The 21,916-nt window shown below is 42.5% G+C and overlaps 1 protein-coding gene across 1 annotated transcript in view; it reads right to left on the bottom strand.

Annotated features, from left to right (window-relative positions):
• LOC140916629 (vitellogenin-2) overlaps positions 1-8,143 on the bottom strand; it is a 33,382-nt gene extending 25,239 nt beyond the window's left edge. The window contains exons 1-10 of the mRNA XM_073358302.1: positions 8,104-8,143; positions 7,847-7,867; positions 7,498-7,649; positions 4,830-5,081; positions 4,492-4,653; positions 4,163-4,311; positions 3,246-3,396; positions 2,966-3,123; positions 2,714-2,879; positions 476-601 (exon numbers count right to left, since the gene is read on the bottom strand). Of these exons, the coding sequence (XP_073214403.1) occupies positions 476-601; positions 2,714-2,879; positions 2,966-3,123; positions 3,246-3,396; positions 4,163-4,311; positions 4,492-4,653; positions 4,830-5,081; positions 7,498-7,649; positions 7,847-7,867; positions 8,104-8,143 (1,377 nt within the window). The remainder of the gene's footprint in view (positions 1-475; positions 602-2,713; positions 2,880-2,965; positions 3,124-3,245; positions 3,397-4,162; positions 4,312-4,491; positions 4,654-4,829; positions 5,082-7,497; positions 7,650-7,846; positions 7,868-8,103) is intronic.
• Positions 8,144-21,916: the final 13,773 nt, after the last annotated feature.

Here is a 21,916-nt window from a genome sequence, read left to right as displayed (position 1 = left end):
TCCATAGACTGAAGACAATGATCAGAGAAGACCTGGGACAGTGTACAATCATGAAGTTTCTTCTTAAGATGATCATTTTAGGAGCCATGACTTGGGATATGTCTGGAGCTTCATTTATAGTGGTATTGAGGAGTAATGTTACCAATGTAAAGTAGCATGTACTATATACCTAGTACTCTTATTATAATCTGACAAGTTGCCACTCATTGTAAATTCAATTTCAACTTGTTTACAGAATCCATTTTTCTTATGGACTATCACTGCTTGCATTCAAAATTCTGAACAGTTAAGGTTTTTCAAAGAGCTTCCACTCACCTTCTAATTTTGTTTGCAATTTTGCAGTTGATCACAGCTGCAAATGATGGAATTTAAACTTCTATTGACCTGATTTACACACAATTAGGTGGGAACTAAACTAGAAGCAGTTTCTGAAATTTCTTCAGGTATTAAAAAATCTGAAATAAAACCCACTCACCTGAAGAATTCTATTAGGACAAGATGATGATACAGAACAATATCTGTTTATCATGGAACCATATGCCAGGTAAGCAAGCTTGCGAAGCATAGGAGCTCTCTGAATTCGGAAGCTGGTCACTAGATCCTGCAGAAGTAAGAAGCAGCACATCTTAATATTGGTATCCAGTAAAAGTCATATTTAGTTGAATGTTCACCTTACCTATTAGAACAAATCAGAAACTATCTTGAATTTTCCTAGGTATTTTCAGTAAAATGAAACCAGACTTGTAACAAATTCAGACATATGACCAGTATGTGAAGTTGTTGTGATATTACTGACGGTAACTAATTTCCCTCACATATTAATGATCAGAGTGGGTCTAAATTGTCCAAATTTCTATTTCTGGCAGAAAAAAATGATGAAAATTTTCATAGATGGGGGGGGGAGGGTGGTTGGCCAGCTATCATCAAATATCCAAGGTGCTTAAAAATTTTCAATGATTGAAAAAATTCATCAAAATATCAACATTTTTCTAATGACCCTGAACTTTACAGTGAACTGCTTTAAAAAGGAAATATGTCACATCCACCACATATCATTGTGTAAATTCACTAATAAAAGTGGATTGGGGTCTGCTAGTAGAAGGAGGACCCAACACATGGACACTACACCACATGCCAATATCCTGGACACTGCGATCAGCTTCAACAATGGAACCCTATAGACAACTATATACAAGAAACCCATGGATCACCACACCTATATTCACAGATCCAGTAACCACCCCAAACACACCAAGAAATCTGTTATCCACAGCCAGGGACTCAGATACCACAGATTATGCTCTAAGGGGAAAGTCCAAGATGTACACCTTAACCCACTTAAAACCGCCTTCACCAAACAAGGACACTCCCCCAGAGAAGTAGATCAAATCATGGAACAGGCCACCCAAATACACCAAGAGAATCTGCTTCAATACAGAAAAAACACCCGCTTTGACTGCGCACACCTAGTTGTTTCCTGCCACCCCGTACTGGAGTCCATACAGGGTATCATTCAACAATTACAATCCAGACTCGATGGGGACCACATCTAGAAAGAAATCTTTCCTAAGCCCCCTCTTCTGGCCTTCAAACAGCTGCCCAGTCTCTCCAGGCTCATCACCAGAAGCAAGCTCCACACATACCAGGTCCTACCAACTCAAAGTGGCACCAGACCCTGCCATAACAGATGCAAAACCTGCAGATGTATCTCCACTACTATAATGATAAAAAAAAAACCACAACTCACCTTTCAAGATCAATGGGTCTTACACATGCCTGTCACAACATGTGGTGTATCTCATCCAATGCACTAAATGCCCCAGTACAACTATGTGGGTGAAACTAGACAATCACTACATTCTCAAATGAACTCAAACAGAAAAATGTTAAAAGGTAAAAACACCATATCAGACATGAGTGAACACTTTTCACAAAATGATCACTCCATATCTGACCCCGCGGTTCTCGTCCTCAAAGGAAACCTGCACAACACCTTCAAAAGATGAGTCTGGGAGCTTAAATTCATAACATTGCTACACACTAAAAATCATGTTGTCATAAAGACACTGGATTTATGGCTTATTGCCACAATCTGTAACCCACTACCCTCCCACTTTTCTATCCTATGGCTGCAGTGATGTTAACTGGACACTTCACTTTGAATAGTCTCTTAGAATGTAACTACTTCCGGTAAACAATCTGTTCCACCCTGTGTTTCGCATGACAATAAGGGCAGATCTACACTGCAGCATTCCTTCGGTGCAACTACACCTCTCAGGGATGTGAAAAATCCCCATTCCTGAGTGATGTAGTTATACCAACCTAAATGCCAGCATAGACAGTGCTATGTCGGCGGGGGGGCTTTTCCTGCCGACATAGCTACCCCCTCTCGTGGGGGATTAACTCCGCCAACGGGAGAGCTCTCGCCCATCAGCGAAGAGCGTCTTCATCAAAGCACTACAGCAGTGCAGCTGCACTCATGTGGCTCATATGCCAGCGCAGCATTTCAAGTGTAGACTTGCCCTGAGTACCTGTCCCACACCTGAAGAGCAGCTCTGTGAAGTTCGAAAGCTTGTCTCTTTCACCAACAGAAGATAGTTCAGTAAAAGATATTACCGCCCACACACACACACACACACACACACACACTGTCTCTCTTGTAGAAGAATTACAAGACAACAGAATGAGGAATGATCCTATGTACTGTACTCACTGCTACAGCTTGTAAAGTGTGGTCATCAGCTTTGGATAAATGGAAGGCGAGAGCGATAGTCAGAGCTGATTCCAAATAGCTCATGTCCTCATTATGAATTTTTTGCTTAAGGAACATGAATGTCTCTGTAGTTCCTGCTGCACAGATTGCGCTCAATAACCAATGCCTGTAAACAAGAGGAGGCATCTATTATTTTCATTGTCAGAATTTCTCTATTCAGAACTGTTGATTGAGAGTGATACAGTCAATTACCGATATTGAGGTTTATCAGCAAATTGTTTCCAAAGAGACTCAAGGTTTTCAGGGGTTGCCACACGACAAAGCTGGATAAGTTCTAAGAATTTGGCTGGAGCTTCTCTATTGTACCCTTGTTGATCATGCTGAATTAATTGCTGTAGTATTTCTACTATCTGATAAAAAAAACAGAAGGCAGAAGGGATTACAAGATATCGTTAAGTGTCTGAAATAATTTCCTGATCTTCCACTAGCTTTATAAATAATGAAAGAGCCTAAAATATTAAGTATCTTATACCTGTGATTCAGGATTTTTCGTCTTTATTAGATGAATTGGCATCTGGAGTAGTTCTCCTGCAAAATGGTAACGAAGACTTCCATAGTTTTGCAACTGAATTTCTGATGTACTTGCTTGACTGTTTCTAACATCATTCAAAGTAAGTTCTTGTCTGCAAGGAAAAGAGTGAAATGTAGCCATAACATTTTTACTTTGGGTGCTCCATTTGTCTAAGCTAAATCCAGTGGATATTATAGCTGAATGAAAGATTCCCAACAATAACTTCACACTGTCGGCAAATGGGTCAGAAAATTCTCAAATTTATTCATTATTCAAAATCCTGAAAAATTTCTTGAGGTTATCATTTTACATTTGCAGATTGTTCACAAACTGTTCAGTAACAATATTAACAAGTCACTCCATGTTGGTTATTTATATAAACCATCAGGGTGTTGGGAGACTTAACTGAAGTTTGTAAACACATGGAGATCTCTGGCTAAAAATATCAAGTGTAAAATATGAGCACCTATGAAACTTGCAACAACGTGAACATTTTTACAGTAAAAAGTTTATATTTAAATCTCACAGCTTCTCTATCATTTTAACAAAGTAAACTGAGGAGAAGCTAGTATTAACAGCATCTTATTGATATTTACATTTCTCAAATATTTCAGTTTACATGCACGTGAGATGCACCCTATGCAAAAGTGAAATGCCACGTACAGCAATTTGGGCTGCATTAATTACAATGAAGAAACTTAGATACAGGCAGAGACACATAGGACCGGATTACTCCTCTGAATGCCAAAAACTAACAAAAGAACCATCCAGCTGCAGCAATTTTTGTTTTATTCCCAAAGTCTTGGTGAATGTATTTTAAAGGTATTCTCCCTGGTCTGATCATTATACTCATTTACAGTGTAATGGCTGAGGCCTACCTTGCCTCCATGACAGCAACACCAGCAGGTTCACTGAAAGGGGAAATCTGATAGACCTGCTGCAACACAGCTTGTGTGATCAGGGTGCCAGCATCTGTGTATTTCATTTTGTAGGTGAATGCAGCTGTTCCTTTTATGATCTTTTCTTTCTAAAAGGGCAAAGAACTCCCATAGTAAATGAGAACAGACCATTGTTTAACTCCAGATTTATCATGAATGAGCCAAATTCACCATTGAAATGAGTATACTCCATCTCTGTTTAAATCAGCTCAGCAATATGTGTATACACCTGCAGTTAATTTGGCATTATATGTCTATATGTTCCATACCAGTGGGCAGGTAGCACAAGAGCGGATGTAAGCCATTCCAATGTTCTTCTCCACTTTATCCTGGCAGTTGTTGAGGTCTTTGGTTTTGAATACTGTGACTCGGTTACTCTTCCTGTCTTCCTGGATAATGTACCTTGTATGGCAGACACCTCCAATCCCGGCCTATAGAGAGTGATAGAGCTTAATTGCATTTCTCATTTGAAACAGACTTTCATTCCAGGACAAGGAGCAGGTGAACAGTAACCTTCCTGGAAACTGTATCTGAATCAAAATAACTTTATAATAAAAAACGAATGTTTGTTCTTATGGCAGAGTAGAATTAGAAAGGAAAAACAAACCTCTTGCAAGTCATATGCGTTCTGTGACTTTTTGACAGTTATCTGCAACATGTTCAGAATCCCTCTCACTAGGTTAACACATGTGACAGGAGTATCTTTGGGGGCATAAATGTTCCCAAACTGCCCTCTGTTGTATTCAAACTTAAAGAGTTGGGTGAGACATGATGCAATTGTCAGGATGAGTTTGGAAGATCGAGTGAATGGATCTCTGGGCCAGATTCCATTGTATTCGTCCAACTGTGGAGATAGGATCTGAGAACAAAATTCAGAAAACACACCTGTCAAAATTTTTGTCAGTTAAAAATATTTCCCCAAGAGAAGAATCTGAGCTCCATCATGAAGCCACTTGTCTAAACATTGCATAAAATTATCTCCTTTCCTTTCCTATACTTGGGTCTGGGATGAGGCTGTCAAGACACAATTTCCACAAAGGATTTCTGCCCACCCAAAGTTCTGACAGAGAATAAAACAAATCATGCAACCTTCATTAGTCCCACAAACCTGGTAGTACCATTTGAATGTTCAAGTGGAGAGTGAAAACCCTGATTACACAGACTATCTGCTGGGGAGGGAAATACCTTCCCTATCCCCAAAGCTTCAGACAGCTTTCACACAAAGTGTTCTGGGAAGCGCAGCCGAAACACTGCTTATGTGTGCCTCCATATACAAATGTTTAGAATTACGGCTGCTAGCCACTATGCTGCACAAAAACATCATTGGTTAGGAGAATAAGAGGACCATTGTTTTTAATAGGGGAGGAGGAAGGATCTCTGGTTCCTACCAACACAGATATTATGCCCTTCCCTCTGGAGGTGTCAACCAATTATAGTGCTAGCAGCCTATAAAAGGTGTTTAATTTTACAAGTACTTGCTTGTAATGTAGAGACGTGAGGGGAAGGGGGATGTAAAAACAAGACATCTCCTATATATAATTCTAATTTTATTCGAAGCCTTGTTTAGTGACTGCTGCTAAGTGTGGATTGCCCCTTTGTCATTTTAATCTATGTCAGTATTCTGTAATTCAGAATCCCTGCATGTTGCCCTCAGTAATGTAAAGACAGAGCTACAGAATCAATAGACATTTAGGGTCAATTTTTGGTTTCTTTTACACCAGTGAGACTCTTAGAGTTAAAAAAAAAAGAGTACTTGTGGCACCTTAGACACTAACAAATTTATTTAGTCTCTAAGGTGCCACAAGTCCTCCTTTTCTTTTTGCAGATACAGACTAACATGGCCGCTACTCTGAAACCTCTTAGAGTTCAGAAGGGTTTCTCCAATATAACTGTGATCAGAATTTAGCAAAGTAAATAAATATTTCTAACAGATATTACATTATTTCCATTCAGATCTTTCATTGTGTTATCATTATCCTATCGTAGGGTGAGGTACATAATAAATTATGTTGGTGTGGCACAAATCCATTTGTTACAGTAAATGTAACAAAGAAAAATAGCTTCTGGGCCAAATTCTGGCAGTGTTTTTATATATATATAAAATATTCCCCCACATTTGTCTCTTATTTCCATTTGTTTAGATGCTTAGACCCCTTTTCTCTTGCCACGTTTTAAATTGTTGAATGTATTTTTTTCTAATGAATAGGAACACTCCTATATTATATTATTGTTGTAATTCTCCAGTTCTGAATAAAAATTAAAGCTAAACAATATTGAAAAAACAGATCGAGGAAACAGGAAATAACACCAGGCATGACATTTTATCTACAGCATTCAGCTTTTCTCAAGCTATGGAAAAGATATGACAAAATGGGGTTATTTTATTCTTGAATTTTTATTAACTTTCTTTTTAAAACGTCCTGTTTGTCTGATAAAGTATTTGCATAGACAGTTGTTTTAACAAATGCCTCTGGTATTTTTCGAGCATTCAGGGTAATTATGTGAATACAGCCTTCAAACAACTTATGTAACTTTGTTTTGAAAAACATCTATAGAGCTGGTGCCTGCTCCTGCTTCCTTTGAAATCAGTGGGAATTTTGCCATTGACCTCTGTGGTAGTAGGATCTACCCCTGATCTGTAATTTTCCATACACAATCTGAGTTCTCCAAAACTTTCTGGGTGCCTACTGCTGTGGAGTGCTGAGTGCTCTGAACTCCTCCGCTTCCAGCAAAACCATCAGGAGACAGGGCATTCAGCAACATACACGATCAGCTATGAGGCCAGGTCTTAGGTCTGGCTCAGTACGAAACCCTGGTGGGGGGGCCAAGAAGGCTTTATACCGCCTTCACCACCACATCCTGGGGCCACCCAGAGACCAGTCAGCTCCTAACACAACTAAGAGCAGCCTTAGCGCTGCTCTAATTTGAAACAGCCTGCAACAGCTCTGCCTTGCATCAGCCGAAGACAGCAGCAGCACTAGAATCCTCAGTCGTGCCCTCTTTCCCCAGCCACCTCCTTGGCTGAGCACCTACACTTGGAACTGGGAGGGGGGTACAGCTCAACACACTGACTCTGCACTACCTGGGGATTCCCCCATGCCGGGGGAAATCCTTAACTGACTGGTTATGGAGTTACAGGGTCCTAGGATTCGAATGTGGTTGTTCTCTGGCTGCCAGTCCATTACACAGGCCTGGATGTATTACTATAACTTCCATTACTATTTACTGCATCTTCCTTTGCTTGCTTGCTTTCCTTCATATACACTGTCATTTACCTTCAGCATGTGATAGTTGTGTGACAATCCACTGATCTCTACTTTGCATGTCAGCCTTAGCCCAGCTCTTGCCAACCCTCTCTCTTGCAGACCATGCAGAATGAGGCCTTCATAGCTGTACAAGTAGGTCTTGCTGTTGCTGAAACCAGGTGCTAATAAAAAAAAGTAGTTGAAATATCTACTTATGCCAACATTTTTGTGACACTATAGTTCATCATCATCATCATCACAACAAAAAGTCACATGCCCAATTCTACCCCCAGAAAAACAGGAGACGTTAGTGGGAGATGTACCAGTATATATGATGGCAGAGTTAGGTCCATTAATTTAAAATGAGCAGTAGACTTACCAATGTCATATTTCTGACTCCCTGGGGGGAAAGAAATCAAATGGATATGTGAGACACTGAAAACAACTATTTTCACTTCACATTTAATATACTGACTTATCCATAAAACTCCGATAAAGCTTGTGACTAGGGCTTTAAAAAGTGCCTAAGGGAGTTCAGCTCCATCTCACGTGAAAGTCAATGAGATTTGGGTGCCTAATCTCTTCAGGCCCCCTCTGAACATCCCTGCCAAGTATTATTAGAAAAAAGGAGCTTACCCACAAAAGTGAACATCAGTGCCAGTATGATTCTCCTCATGATGAAGGTGAAAGAAGCCCTCAGGGGAACATGCAGCTTTTATAGAAGAAGAATTATTAACTGGTGGGCACTGCCGGGGTGAATTTTGTTGAGTTATCAACTTTTTATCAAGTTACTCAAACAATTTTTTTCCGATGCTGTTGACTTTTTATTCTGAACTGAAGGTATCATTGGCATAGTCCCACTCTGATCGTTCCACCCGAGCCATTTATACCTTTTGAAAATAACTTTCAAAACAGAGCTGCTTTTTAGACTTTTTTTGAAGGATCGTTTTAAAACAAAATATTTAATTCATAAAGAAAATTGTTGATGAGCCTTATTTTCTGGAAGTTTCTGGTGCTGTAATGTTTGTGATAACTTTGTCCTGGTTATTCTGACCTGACATAAGGCACAAGAGCTTATCTAACTGATAATGGTTCAGAAGAATTGTGCAAAAACACCAGAGAAGGGGAGAGTCACAAGGTTGTCGTTACCTTAGTAACCATATTAAAAAGTTTCATTTTAAGTACTATTTGAGCATATACTAAAGTAACATAGCAATATTAAACTTGCCTAATTGTTACAACGGCTATAGCCGGAAAAAAGGTCATGAACTTTTTCGTCTCTGTTTGCTATAAGAAAGAGGTGTTAATAACTTAAGGTATGTTTATACTGTATTGTAAACCTGGGATGTAGGTTTCAGCCCAAATCCCGCATTGGCCTAACACAAAATCTTTCTGGCTTGGGTTAGTAAACCTTCAGGACCCAGGTCCAGGCCACCCAAGAGAAATACGGGGCCTTGGACCATCAGGTTCACTGGAGGCCTCACCCCCTCTCGTTTAACTTTATTAATACAGAAGTTACAGACTTTTTTATGGGGAGGGCACCTGAGCTTGGGGCCCCAGTACAATTGCCCTCTCTTTCCCCCCCTGTCATCAACCCTGCCCCACAGACCCCTCCTCTGCCCCCAGGGACGGGTTCAAGCCCAAGTCCCACTGTGAATCAGGTCCAAGCCGTGACATGTTGCAGTGTGGATGCAGCCCAAGCCGCAGACCTGAGTCACAAGAGCTGTGTAGTGCAGTATGGATGCATTACCACAGTTGTGAGACCCGGGGCCAACAACTGTAAATCCAGGTTTACAATGCAGTGTGGATACTCAGTCCCAGGCTTGGAAACCTCAAGTCCACAAGTGAAGAGCCCAGAGACCAGGGTTTATAATACAGTGTAGACATACCTATAGGTCAGACTGTTTCTCTCCACTCATGTGGGCAGGTTGAACTGGGTTGCACAGTAAGGGAAGTATGGTGGGGAGGGGGAGCAGCTTTATCCCAGCAGGAATATTACTGGATCATACAGAATCTGATCTATTCTGATGCATGACTTATTCATATTTGAATGTCTGATTCTAAACACCCTGCCAGAATTATTATGTCAATAGGATTACTTCTGAAAGTATGGGGAGCAGGAGTTAAGCCATGAGCAAGAGGGCTGTAATTTCAAGTGTCTCTTCTTTTTCTTTTCAGGCAAAATGCCTAGATTTAATTTATTATTCTTAGCAAATCCAAAATACAGTTTATTTCAATATGGAGCGACAATTCACTGAATTTTATATAAATTGAGCTGTCAAGCTTATCCAAGTCAGGTGATTTAGTTTTACTAAATTAAGTTTTTTTGGTCACTGGTGTAATTTCCGATATCACTGAATGGTGGGGATTATTTTTAGCTCCTAAAATTTTCTCTTTTTTATAAGGTCTGAGAAAATGTAGATGTTGCTCCTTGATCAGCAGTTTCTTCTGAAAGGGTTTTCTAAAAAATACATAGTAACTATTTCACCAATAATCATTTGTAATGATAGCATTAATCCCAAATCTGTTTTTCCCTTCCTATAAATATTTGATAAGAAAAAGTAATATTTCACTCCATACAAAGAGAGAGAGAGAGAGAGAAGCCAGCCTTATCTTTCAGAACTAAGAGTGTTTATATCTGAACTGAATAGATTTGAAAGGTGTAATTCATCCTAGATTCATAGACTTTAAGGCCAGAAGGGACCATCATGATCATCTAATTTGACCTCCTGCACACCGCAGGCCACAGAACCTCACCTACCCACTCCTGTAATAGATCCATAACCTCAGGCTGAGATAATGAAGTCCTCAAATCATGATTTAAAGACTTCAAGTTACAGAGAATCCACCATTTACACTAGTTTAAACCTGCAAGTGACCTGTGCCCCAAGCTGCACATGGCAAAAAGACGAAAAGCCTGCAGGGTCTCTGCCAATCTGACCCGGTGGAAAACTCCTTCCTGACCCTAAATATGGCGATCCTTCCATCCCCCGCACAAAATAACTGGCTTTGTATGAGACACTACGTAAGAGAATTTTTCCCCGGCAGGCTGCAGCACTCTCCATGCTGCATCTCCATGCTGTACTCTCCATGTTCCCTACATGGGGGCTTCTTGGCTAATGTACCATGCTGATGGATCCCATGGGCCCCTATGCCAGCCTTAGCTGCCTTTTCCTCATCAGCCTGTTTGGAGCTGATGTCCAGCTCTATTCTGTGTCAGGCAAAAGGTGCAGAGGCTCTTCCCACTGTAACATATTGTAGCCCTCTCTCTTTAAAATTGGTTATATGTAATCACTGGAGGGCCTCCCAGTGAAAGAGGTCTCTCACATGATGCAGGCACACTCAGGGTCTGCATGCTCAGAGTCTGTAGGAGCCATCTTGTTATGTATCTAATAAAGACAATTGTGGATTAAACTGTACATCCCTGGTCTCACTTCCCAAAATACAGAGGCTGTAGTATACTCACAAGGAAGACACTCTCGGCTCCCTGTCCGTGCTAGAAAGCATAGAATCATAGAATCATAGAATATCAGGGTTGGAAGGGACCTCAGGAGGTCATCTAGTCCAACCCCCTGCTCAAAGCAGGACCGATCCCCAATTAAATCATCCCAGCCAGGGCTTTGTCAAGCCTGACCTTAAAAACTTCTAAGGAAGGAGATTCCACCACCTCCCTAGGTAACGCATACCAGTGTTTCACCACCCTCCTAGTGAAAAAGTTTTTCCTGATATCCAACCTAAATCTACCCCACTACAACTTGAGACCATTACTCCTTGTCCTGTCATCCGCTACCACTGAGAATAGTCTAGATCCATCCTCTTTGGAACCACCTTTCAGGTAGTTGAAAGCAGCTATCAAATCCCCCCTCATTCTTCTCTTCCGCAGACTAAACAATCCCATTTCCCTCAGCCTCTCCTCCTAAGTCATGTGTTCCAGTCCCCTAATCATTTTTGTTGCCCTCTGCTGGACTCTCTCCAATTTTTCCACATCCTTCTTGTAGTGTGGGGCCCAAAACTGGACACAGTACTCCAAATGAGGCCTCACCAATGTCGAATAGAGAGGAACGATCATGTCCCTCGATCTGCTGGCAATGCCCCTACTTATACATCCCAAAATGCCATTGACCTTCTTGGCAACAACGGCACACTGTTGACTCATATCTAGCTTCTCGTCCACTGTAACCCCTAGGTCCTTTTCTGCAGAACTGCTGCCTAGCCATTCGGTCCCTAGTCTGTAGCAGTGCATTGGATTCTTCTGTCCTAAGTGCAGGACTCTGCACTTGTCCTTGTTGAACCTCATCAGATTTCTTTTGGCCCAATCCTCCAATTTGTCTAGGTCCCTCTGAATCCTATCACTACCTGCCACAGTATCTACCACTCCTCCTAGTTTAGTATCATCCGCAAATTTGCTGAGAGTGCAATCCACACCATCCTCTGGATCATTTATGAAGATATTGAACAAAACCGGCCCCAGGACCGACCCTTGGGGCACTCCACTTGATACCGGCTGCCATCTAGACATGGAGCCATTGATCACTACCCGTTGAGCCCGACAATCTAGCCAACTTTCTACCCACCTTATAGTGCATTCATCCAGCCCATACTTCTTTAACTTGCTGGCAAGAATACTGTGGGAGACCGTGTCAAAAGCTTTGCTAAAGTCAAGGAACAATACGTCCACTGCTTTCCCCTCATCCACAGAGTCAATTATCTCATCATAGAAGGCGATTAGATTAGTCAGGCATGACCTTCCCTTGGTGAATCCATGCTGACTGTTCCTGATCACTTTCCTCTCCTCTCCTCTAAGTGCTTCAGAATTGATTCCTTGAGGACCTGCTCCATGATTTTTCCGGGGACTGAGGTGAGGCTGACTGGCCTGTAGTTCCCAGGATCCTCCTTCTTCCCTTTTTTAAAGATGGGCACTGCATTAGCCTTTTTCCAGACATGACGTGACGACAGATGTGACCAGAGTTTGCATGAAGCGGTTGTTTTTCTCAGGAGCGCAGTGGATCAAATTACTACACACAGACAAGAAGCTGCAATTAGCAGACCAGCAGGAACCACACAGAAGCTACAGAGTACTGAGACACACGGGCCGTGTCTACCTTCAGCCGGGAGCTGTGAGTCCCAGCATGTGTAGACGGGCCAGCGCTGCTTGAGCCAGTGTGCTCAAAACAGTCGTGTAGCTGGGCTAACCTGGGCAGTGCCAGTCTGGGAGGGGTAGACACACTCAGCTAGGCAGAGTTGCTCTTTTTAGTGAGCTAACTCAAGCAGCGCTAGTGCAGTGACGTCTACGCAAGCTGGGAATCCCACCGCCCAGTTCAAAGGTAGATGTAAATAAGACTTTAACAATGGCCCTACTGGGCCAGCCCAATGGTCCATCTAGCCCAGTGTCCTGTCTTCCAGCAGTGGCTGGTGCCAGATCCTGCAAAAGGAATGAACAAAACAGAGCAATTTACTGAGCGATCTATCCCGTAGCATCCAGTCCCAGCTTCTGACCATCAGAGGTTCAGGGACACCCAGAGCACAGTGTTATGTCCCTGACAATCTTGGCTAATAGCCATTGATGGACCTCTCCTTCATTAACTTATTGAATTATTTTTTGAATCCACTCATACTTTTGGCCTTCATGACATCTCGTGGTAACAAGTGCCACAGGTTGCCTGTGTCTTGTGTTAAGAAGCACTTCCTTTTGTTTGTTTTAAACTTGCTGCCTATTCATTTAATTGGCTGACCCCTGGTTCTTGTGTTATGTGACAGGGTAAATAACATTTCTTTATTCAGTTTCTCTACACCCAGTCATGATTTTATAGTACCTCTATCATATACTCCCTTAGTCATCTCTTTTCTAAACTGAACAGTCCCAGTCTTTTCAATCTCTCCTCATATGGAAGCTGTTCCAGAATCCTAAACATTGTTGCCTCTCTCTGTACTTTTTCCAATTCTAATACATATTTTTTGAGATGGGGCAACCAAAGCTGTACGCAGTATTCAAGGTGTGGGTGTACTATGGATTTATAAGTGGCGGTATGATGTTGTCTGTCTTATTATCAATCTCTTTCCTAATGGTTCCTAACATTTTTTGACAGCCGCTGTACATTGACGGAATATTTTCAGAGAACTCTCCACAGTGACTCCAAGATCTCTTTCTTGAGTGGTAACAGCTTATCTAGACTCCATAATTTTATATGTACAGTTGAGATTAGGTTTTCCAATGTGAATTACTTTGCATTTATCAACATTGAAATTCATCTGCCACATTGTTGCCCAGTAGCTGAGTTTTGTGAGATCCCTTTGTACCTCTTCACAGTCTGCTTTGGACTTAACTCTCTGGAATAATTTTGTGTCATCTGCAAACGTTGCCACTGTTTACCCCTTTTTTCAGACCACTTATTAATATATTGAACACCACTTGTCCAGTACAGATCCCACAGAGACCCTGTTATTTACCTTTCTCCATTCTGAAAACTGACCATTTATTCCTACCCTTCCTTTTAACCAGTCACTGATTCAGGAGAGGACCTTCCTTCTTATCCCATGACAGCTTACTTTGCTGAGGGACCTTGGATCACCCTTGTCCACATGTTTGTTGACCCCCTCAAAGAATTCTAATAATATTGGTGAGTCAAGATTTACCTTTCTGAAAGCCATGTTGACTCTTCCTCAACAAATCAGGCTCATCCATGTGCCTGATTATTCTTTACTATAGTTTCAATCAATTTGCCTGCTACTAAAGTGAGGCTTACAGGCCTGTAATTGCCAGGATCACCTCTGGAGCCTTTTTTTAAAAAAGGCATTACATTAGCTCTCTGCCAGTCACATGGTACAGAAGCTGATTTAAGCAATGGGATACATACCACAGTTAGTAGTTCTGTAATTTCACATCTGAGTTCCTTCAGAACTCTTGGGTGAATACCATCTCATCCTGGTGACTTATTACTGTTTAATTTATCAATTTGTTCCAAAATCTCCTCTAATGACACCGCATTCAGGGACTGTACCTCAGATTTGTCACCTAAGAATAATGGCTCAGATTTAGGAATCATGGCTTTTGCTAGTTGCTCTTCAAATTTTGCTTGTCCTGCCTAATTATTTTACACTTGCCAGAGTTTATGCTCCTTTCTATTTTCCTCACTAGGATTTGACTTCCAATTTTTAAAGGATGCCTTTTAGCCGCTAACTGCTTCTTTTTACTCTGTTGTTAGGTATGGTGGCTTTTTTTTTTTGTCCTCTTGCTGTTTGTTTTTTTTATTTGGGGTATATATATTGTTTGAGCTTCTATTATGGTATTTTTAAATAGTTTCCAGGCAGTTTGCAGGCATTTAATTTTTGTGACTGTTCCTTTAAATTTCCATTTAAATACCCTCCTCATTTTTCTGTAGTTCTCCTTTTTGAAGTTTAATCTACTATGGTGAGTTCCTCTGGTATTTCCCCCCTACTAGGATGTTAAATTTAATTACATTGTGGTCACTATTACTAAAGTGCTTCAGCTATATTCACCTCTGGGACCATATCTCGTACAGCACTTAAGACTAAATCAAGAATTGCCTCTCCCCTTGTGGGTTCTAGGACTGCTCCAAGAAGCTGTCATTTATGGTGTCTAGCAATTTCATCTCTGCATCCCATCCTGAGGTGACATGTTCCAGGTCAATGTGGGGATAGTTGAAATCCCCCTTTATTATTGGGTTTTCTGTATTTGTAGCCTCACTAATCTCTCTGAGCATTTCACAGTCACTGTCTCCATCCTGCTCAGGTGATTGGTAGTATGTTCCTACTGCACAACCTGACCAATTTCTGGTTCCCCTGGCCTACTTCCTACCCCACTCTGCCAGCATTGCTTTGTCAGCATCAGGCTCCATCTCACTGCTTTGTAGTTGGGTGGTGTCCCCTCAGGTCACTCCTCAGGACTGCCTGGGTCAGTAGGGTGCTGGTCTGCTCAGCTGCTGGTCTAGGATCATGCAAAGGGCTCAACTCTCTAGCAGAGACATCCACCCCCTTCCCTGGTCCAGGCTGGGCTCTGGGGGCATAGGAGGTGCAGGTGTCTGGGCTGGGCGGGTGCCCCACAGCTGGGCTCTGGGGGTGGAGGTGGCAGAGAAACAGGAACTGGGTTGTCGTAGGGGTTTCTTTCTTTACTCTTGGGGGGAAATTTTTTGTGCCTGTATTGTCACAGACATACTTGCTGACAGGTATTTTGAAATAAATTACCATAATATTTGAAACTGGTGTGATTACATAGTGTTATTTTGACAAATAAAATATGCAGAATTTTAAAATAATCTGTTCAGAATTTTAATTTTTTTGGCGCAGAATCGCCCAGGAGTAACACATCATCAAGCATTGCAGTGAAACATACTACAGACCCAGATGGTGAAATCACTGGAGAAAAGGTTGTCTATGCAGTTGAGATCACTTCCATACTCAGCACAGATTTGTTAAACAAACTGAAGGAGGATGAACATAAATCCTGTAAGGCACACCTTACACCGTATTGTACATGAGGGCTGGCCAGGCAGCAAAAGACATATGAATTCCACACGGCAGCCATATTGGGCTGTGAAAGACACTACAGTGTTTCATTACAACAAGGTTCATTAATTAACAACGTGGCAGGACATGCTTAACTACTTACATGAATCACATCAAGGCATTTGGAGAACAAAAGCAAGAGCTAAGCCAGGTCGGACCCAACACAGAATAACGCAGAGCATGTCAGAAATATAGGCCAAGAAACCAAAAAGACACACTGTGGTCTCATGAGATTACTGATGGTCCATGGCACAAGACAGCTGCAGGTATTTTTGACTTTGGCAAACACACCTATCTACTACTTTTCCAAATTTCTAGAAGTTAACTGCATCTGCAAGACAAGTCAGCACACTCTGCCAATGCTAAACTGAGAGCTGTATTTGCAAGACATGGCATCCCTAAAAAGTTAGTGAGTAACCATGTTCCATTTGCAAGCAGAGAAATGGGTAACTCAGAGATCTTAGGGAATGAAACGTGCTCACTCCAGTCCTGGATAGCCACACTCAGTGGCAGCTGGTGAACTTTGGGGCTAGTGCAGCATAGCAAAAAAAAACCCCATGCCTGCTTGTCCCCATGACACTCCTACCTCTACCCCCATCCCCAAACACAGAGAATGGAAGGATCAGCCCAAGGGAAGTTGCCCTACCTTGCCACCTAGAGTCCTTACATACCTTGGCCAGTCCCAGGCTTGGACCTCCTTTCCAGGATCCTCCTCTTCTCCCTCTGTTGTGTTCCCTCTCTCTGCCACTGACTTCTTCTGCCCTGCCTGGTGAGGCCTCCGCCAGCAGCTCTGCTGCCTTCACTGCAGCACTGAGCTGCAGGCCTTGCCCCAGCCAGCAGAACCTGAGAGGGAGAGACAGAGACAGCCCTCCATCCAAGTCAGTCCTAGCACCTGATGCTTCCTTGACACGCCACTAAGGACCTCCCCCAGAGTACCTACCCACCATTGTCTCCAGCTAGGGATTCCCCTCACCAGGCCCATACCCAGCTAGGAATCACCCTAGCAACACCCACACACTGCTCACCTTTAACAACCCACCACTAGTCTGTGCTTGGACTGGAGGGATGTAAACCATAAAGCAGCTGTTCTCAAATTGTGGGTTGGGACCCCAAAGTGGGTCATGACCCCATTTTAATGTGGTTGCCAGGGCTGGTTTAGAGTTGCTGGGGCCTGGAGCCATAGCTGAAGCCCGAGCCCCACCACCCGGGGCCATAGCCCAAGGGCTTCAACCCTGGGCAGCAGGGTAGGTTACAGGCCCCCTGCCTGAGGCTGAAGCCCTTGGGCTTTGGTTTTGTCCCCCATCTGGGGTGGTGGGGCTCAGGCTTCGGTCCCCCCTTCTGGGGTCATGTAGTAATTTTTGTTTTCAGAGGGGGGTCGCGATGCAATGTAGTTTGAGAACCCCTGCTGTAGAGCATTGTAAAATGTTGCTTTCTAACTGGCCCCTGCTGATGCACTCTAAAAGTTACCTAGAGCATGTTAGTGGCAGCCTGTCGGTTCTTCATTTGCAACGAAATGGGTGCCGGGGCTCAAGCAATTTTTTTACATTCATAACTGATGCAGCAAGCCCAGAGGTGCCAGAGCTATGAACTGCCAAACCTAGAGGTGCCATGGCTCAGCCCTGGTACAAATTAAGCACTGAGTCTTGTACAAACTAGGTACCTTTTCGAGAGCATCAGCAGGGTCTATGCAGGCCAGCCGGAGTACAATGTGACAGCACTTGCCAGTCACCGCAGCCTGTGGCAGTGGGTCCACCACCCCAAACACCCCTGAAAAGTGCCACCGCTTCTCTTCCTGTCAGACCTTGATTGCTCAATCTGTGCATATGCCGGAGAAGATGAATGCCCTGAAAATAAATAGCCCTCAAATAGCCAACACAGCAAATCAGTAGAAGGCAGTTATAGATTTGCTGTGTTGGCAAATTGTATTTAGTCTCTCTCTCTCTCACACACACACACACCCACACACACGTTTGTGTACTTTGGTGGGTGCCACAACACCCTCTAGTCATGGGCTGGCGTTGCCCACAATCCACTGGAATGGCTGAGAGAACCATTCAGACAATAAAATCCGTGTTTCACAAAACAGCTGCACCAGGTAGAGATCCCTTCTTAGCTCTTTTGGGGTTGAGAAACACATCTGAGATCATCCCTGGCCTTCCACTTACAGTATCCCTATTTCAGTCCTATGCCATTTAGCCTGGCACTTTAGGAAGTTCAATGGCTAAGCTGCTTGGCAGCATTTATAACTTCTCAGGGTTATTATTAAATTGTGCTTTTAGGGGTGTTTATGAGTGTTATTCATTAGAAATAAGCCCAGACCAGATCCCTGACTCTGAATAGCCCCAAATTTTGAATAAAGTTGGAGCTAAAGCTGGGTCTGAATTTCCATGCTGGTTTCTTGCTACCAAGGGCTGACCAAAAATCCCATTTCTGAACACACCACATTTTGGAGAAGTTTGGATCCAGTTCAGCATCTTGCAATCACATTGCAATGTGGTTCAAGTAAAAGAGGCTGGCAGAGTGTTTTCTGTGAGGGCTCTAGGACTGTGGAATTTTCTCCTCAGTCCAAAATTGTCCAGATTTGGTGATTTTCCTGGTGCACTGCAAGAGACCTCTGTCTGAGAGGGTTTTTGGATGGGCTGAGGATGTACTGATGTTGCATGATGATAATGGGACAGAAAGGAGTCTCTGTAAGTGGCTGGCCGAGTTCCTGTTGAAAGGAATGTATTAATGCTACTGGGATTTTATTGTATGTTTAATGAGGCATTAGGGCTACCTAGAGCCTTGTAGAGGCTTTTTATTTACTTAAAATCTAAATAAATAAATAAAAACATTACAAGAAAATCATCCTCTTTGACAAGTCTTCATCCAGGACACATGAGCCCAGAAAGGACATTTGCTTGTTGGCTTAGAGCCCTACTAAACGGGATAATTTGCTTTTGTGCATTGACTGCAGTGGAAATGGGGGAAAAAACTGTTGTCAGAACTGTTGTGAAGCAGGAGGTAATAACTGAGTGCTTCAGTGCTCCCCTCTCAGCTCAGCAGCTGCTTCTGCCATTGGGGTTGGGAAAGTTGTTGATTGGCTCTCTGCACCTATGGATGAATTTGCTCAGGACAGGTCTCCTGCTCTGTAGGGGTGACTGTCCATTTTCTTTTAGGATCAGAGGAGTGAAGTTCTAGAACAGCCTTCCAAGGGAAGCAGTAGGGGCAAACGACATATCTGGCTTCAAAACAAAGCTTGATAAGTTTATGGAGGTGATGATATCATGGGATAGCCTAATTTGGCAATTAATTGATCTTCAACTACTATCAGTAGATATGCCCAATGGCCTGTGATGGGTTTAGCTGATCGCCATATTTGGGGTCAGGAAGGAATTTTCCCCCAGGGCAGATTGGCAGAGGCCCTGGGGATTTTTCGCCTTCCTCTGCAGCATGGGGCATGGGTCACTTGCTGGAGAATTCTCTGCACCTTGAAGACTTTAAACCACGATTTGAGGACTTCAATAGCTCAGACGTAAGTTAGGGGTTTGTTACAGGAGTTGGTGGGTGAGATTCCATGGCCTGCATTGTGCAGGAGGTCTGACTAGATGATCATAATGGTCCCTTCTGACCTTAAAGTCTATGATTCTATGATCTTTTTTCCTCAATAACTTACCCATTAAGTTCTTTTTTCTTCTTCCTTGAGTTTGAACGGGGAGGCCTGAAAAGGGAGAGTCTTCCAAAGATTGGCATGATGCCTTGGAAGTGTGGTATACTGGAAACTGGTTTAAATGACCAGCGATCACTTTAAGCATGAGAGATTTCCTGGGTCTGCTTACAGACTAGGGGGTTTGAGTGAAGCCCTGTGGGCTGGGTTGTCTGAGTCAGTCAAAGGGAGCCTGTCTGGAAAAAGTCAGTTTAAAACAAGGTGGGGTGAATTGTGCCTCACTGCCCCAGGGAGTAGCCTGTTTTATCTCTCTGTCTCTGTTTTTGTTTTTGGAAGACAAGCAGGGCTTGGCATCCAACCCATTCTGCGACAACTCATGATAGTGAGAGGGTGTGTGAGGGAATGAGCTTTGCTGCAGAAAGGAAGAGAGAAAGGGGCATGCAGCTGCAACCAAAGACTGACCATCATTGGTCAGAATGAGAGTCGGGCATGACTCTTATGCCAGCACATCCCTTGGAGTTCTGGTGGGTTCATGTCTCATATTTATTCCAGGCTTTGTGGTCTGGTGAGTTCTATTACAATAATGCACTATGGGGTATTTGATGGAAATCTGTATTTTCCATCACAGCTCCAGAGTGCAGTGTGTTTGTATCTTTGGTATTAAGCTAGTCTCAATGCTGAAAGATTCATTCCAGGCCATATCCTCTATAATGCAACTGTCCTAATACGGCTTTGTTCAGAAAGCAAAGTCCATAGTAGAGATGAGTTGATTTCCAAATGATCTACGGTCTACAAAAAGAGCAATTCCACTGAGTGCAATGTTGTTAAGGTGGGTGATACTGAGTTAGTTCCAAGTAGTAAAAAGCAGCTGTGTACATCACACTATTTGTAACACAGGGTAACCATGAAATCATTGAAAATTTAACTTACATTAACACTTAATCCTCCCAAAGCACTAACTTTGGTGCCATTTTTTCAAACAATAAATCCTTACACACAGTCACAGATGTTGAAAGTATCAGCCTGAGAGAGAAGGAGCTAGCTCACAATTATAACTCTAACCTGTACAAATCTCCCACATGTTTTCTGTATATATGAATATTATTAAAATAATAATAGTTATTATGAAAAATAATACACCATGATCTAGTGGGACAGGGATGACAGGACTTGAAATCAGCAGATCTGGGTTTCAGTACCAGAGCTGATACTAGCTCACACCATAACCATAGTCAGTCATTTTACTACCTGATGCCTCAGTTTCCCTGGCTGTATGTTGAGCATAATAATACCAATCGTGCCTATCTCACAGGGGTGCTGTGTGTTTAATCAATTAAGGTTTGAAATTCTTAGATAGAAGATGCTATATAAGTGATAATTTCAAGTAATTATAATGTTTAGCACTTATATAAAACTTTTTCCAGCTCAAAGTGTGTTGCAAATGTTAACTAAGCCTCACAATGCCAGTAAGACTGTCTTCTGCTTTGCATCAACAGAGTGTCATGTAAAAAAATAAAAAGGTGTCAGTAATGAAATGGCTAGGTGGCAATATTTCTCAGCAGGATGCTTACTAGCCAGTGGGGATAAACACAAAAGGTAAAGGTCAGTCCCCGTTCAAGTCAGTGGCGAAACTTCCATTGACACCAAAATTTCACACAAAAGGGACAAGAGTTTTTGGGCCTGATTTTGACCTCACTAACACCAGTTTTACACGGATGTAATTCCACTGCCTGCAATTAAAAAACTCTCGATTCACACTGGTGTGAGAGCAGAATTAGGCTCTTTATACATTGCAGTAAGTGGTTTTAAATACTAAACAGTTAAATTCTCAAACATGCCCCTTCGTGCCTTCTCCCATGCTGCCCCACACGTTAGGAGGCGCAGCCCATAAATGTCCACAAAACGACCTCATTAGCCACCTTTAAAATCTCTCCTCGACGCTCTCCTTTGCCACCATACCTACAAAAAACTTGTCAATGTTTAGGCCATGTGTGTTGAGCCCACACCTCTCACGCTGAATTCTTGCCCTCCCCTGTCTGTCTGTATCCATCTGTTGTCTTTTGTCATGTACTTAACTGTAAGCTGCTTGGGGTGGGGATCATCTTTTTGTTCTGTGTTTGTACAGCACTTAGTACAATGAGTGCTAGTCCCTGACGAGGACTCCTTGGTGCTGGGTGATAATAAATAACAACAATTCTTTACTACATTGAACATTCCCATTCAGATGGGAAGTAGGTGTGTGTGACATGAAGCAAAACAGACCTCTTCCTTTCTAAATAC

Source organism: Lepidochelys kempii, chromosome 8 (genome assembly GCF_965140285.1).
Source record: "Lepidochelys kempii isolate rLepKem1 chromosome 8, rLepKem1.hap1, whole genome shotgun sequence".
NCBI classification, from domain to species: domain Eukaryota; kingdom Metazoa; phylum Chordata; order Testudines; family Cheloniidae; genus Lepidochelys; species Lepidochelys kempii.
The sequence above is the reverse complement of the archived record's forward strand: the minus strand, read 5'-3'. Positions and strand labels throughout refer to the sequence as shown.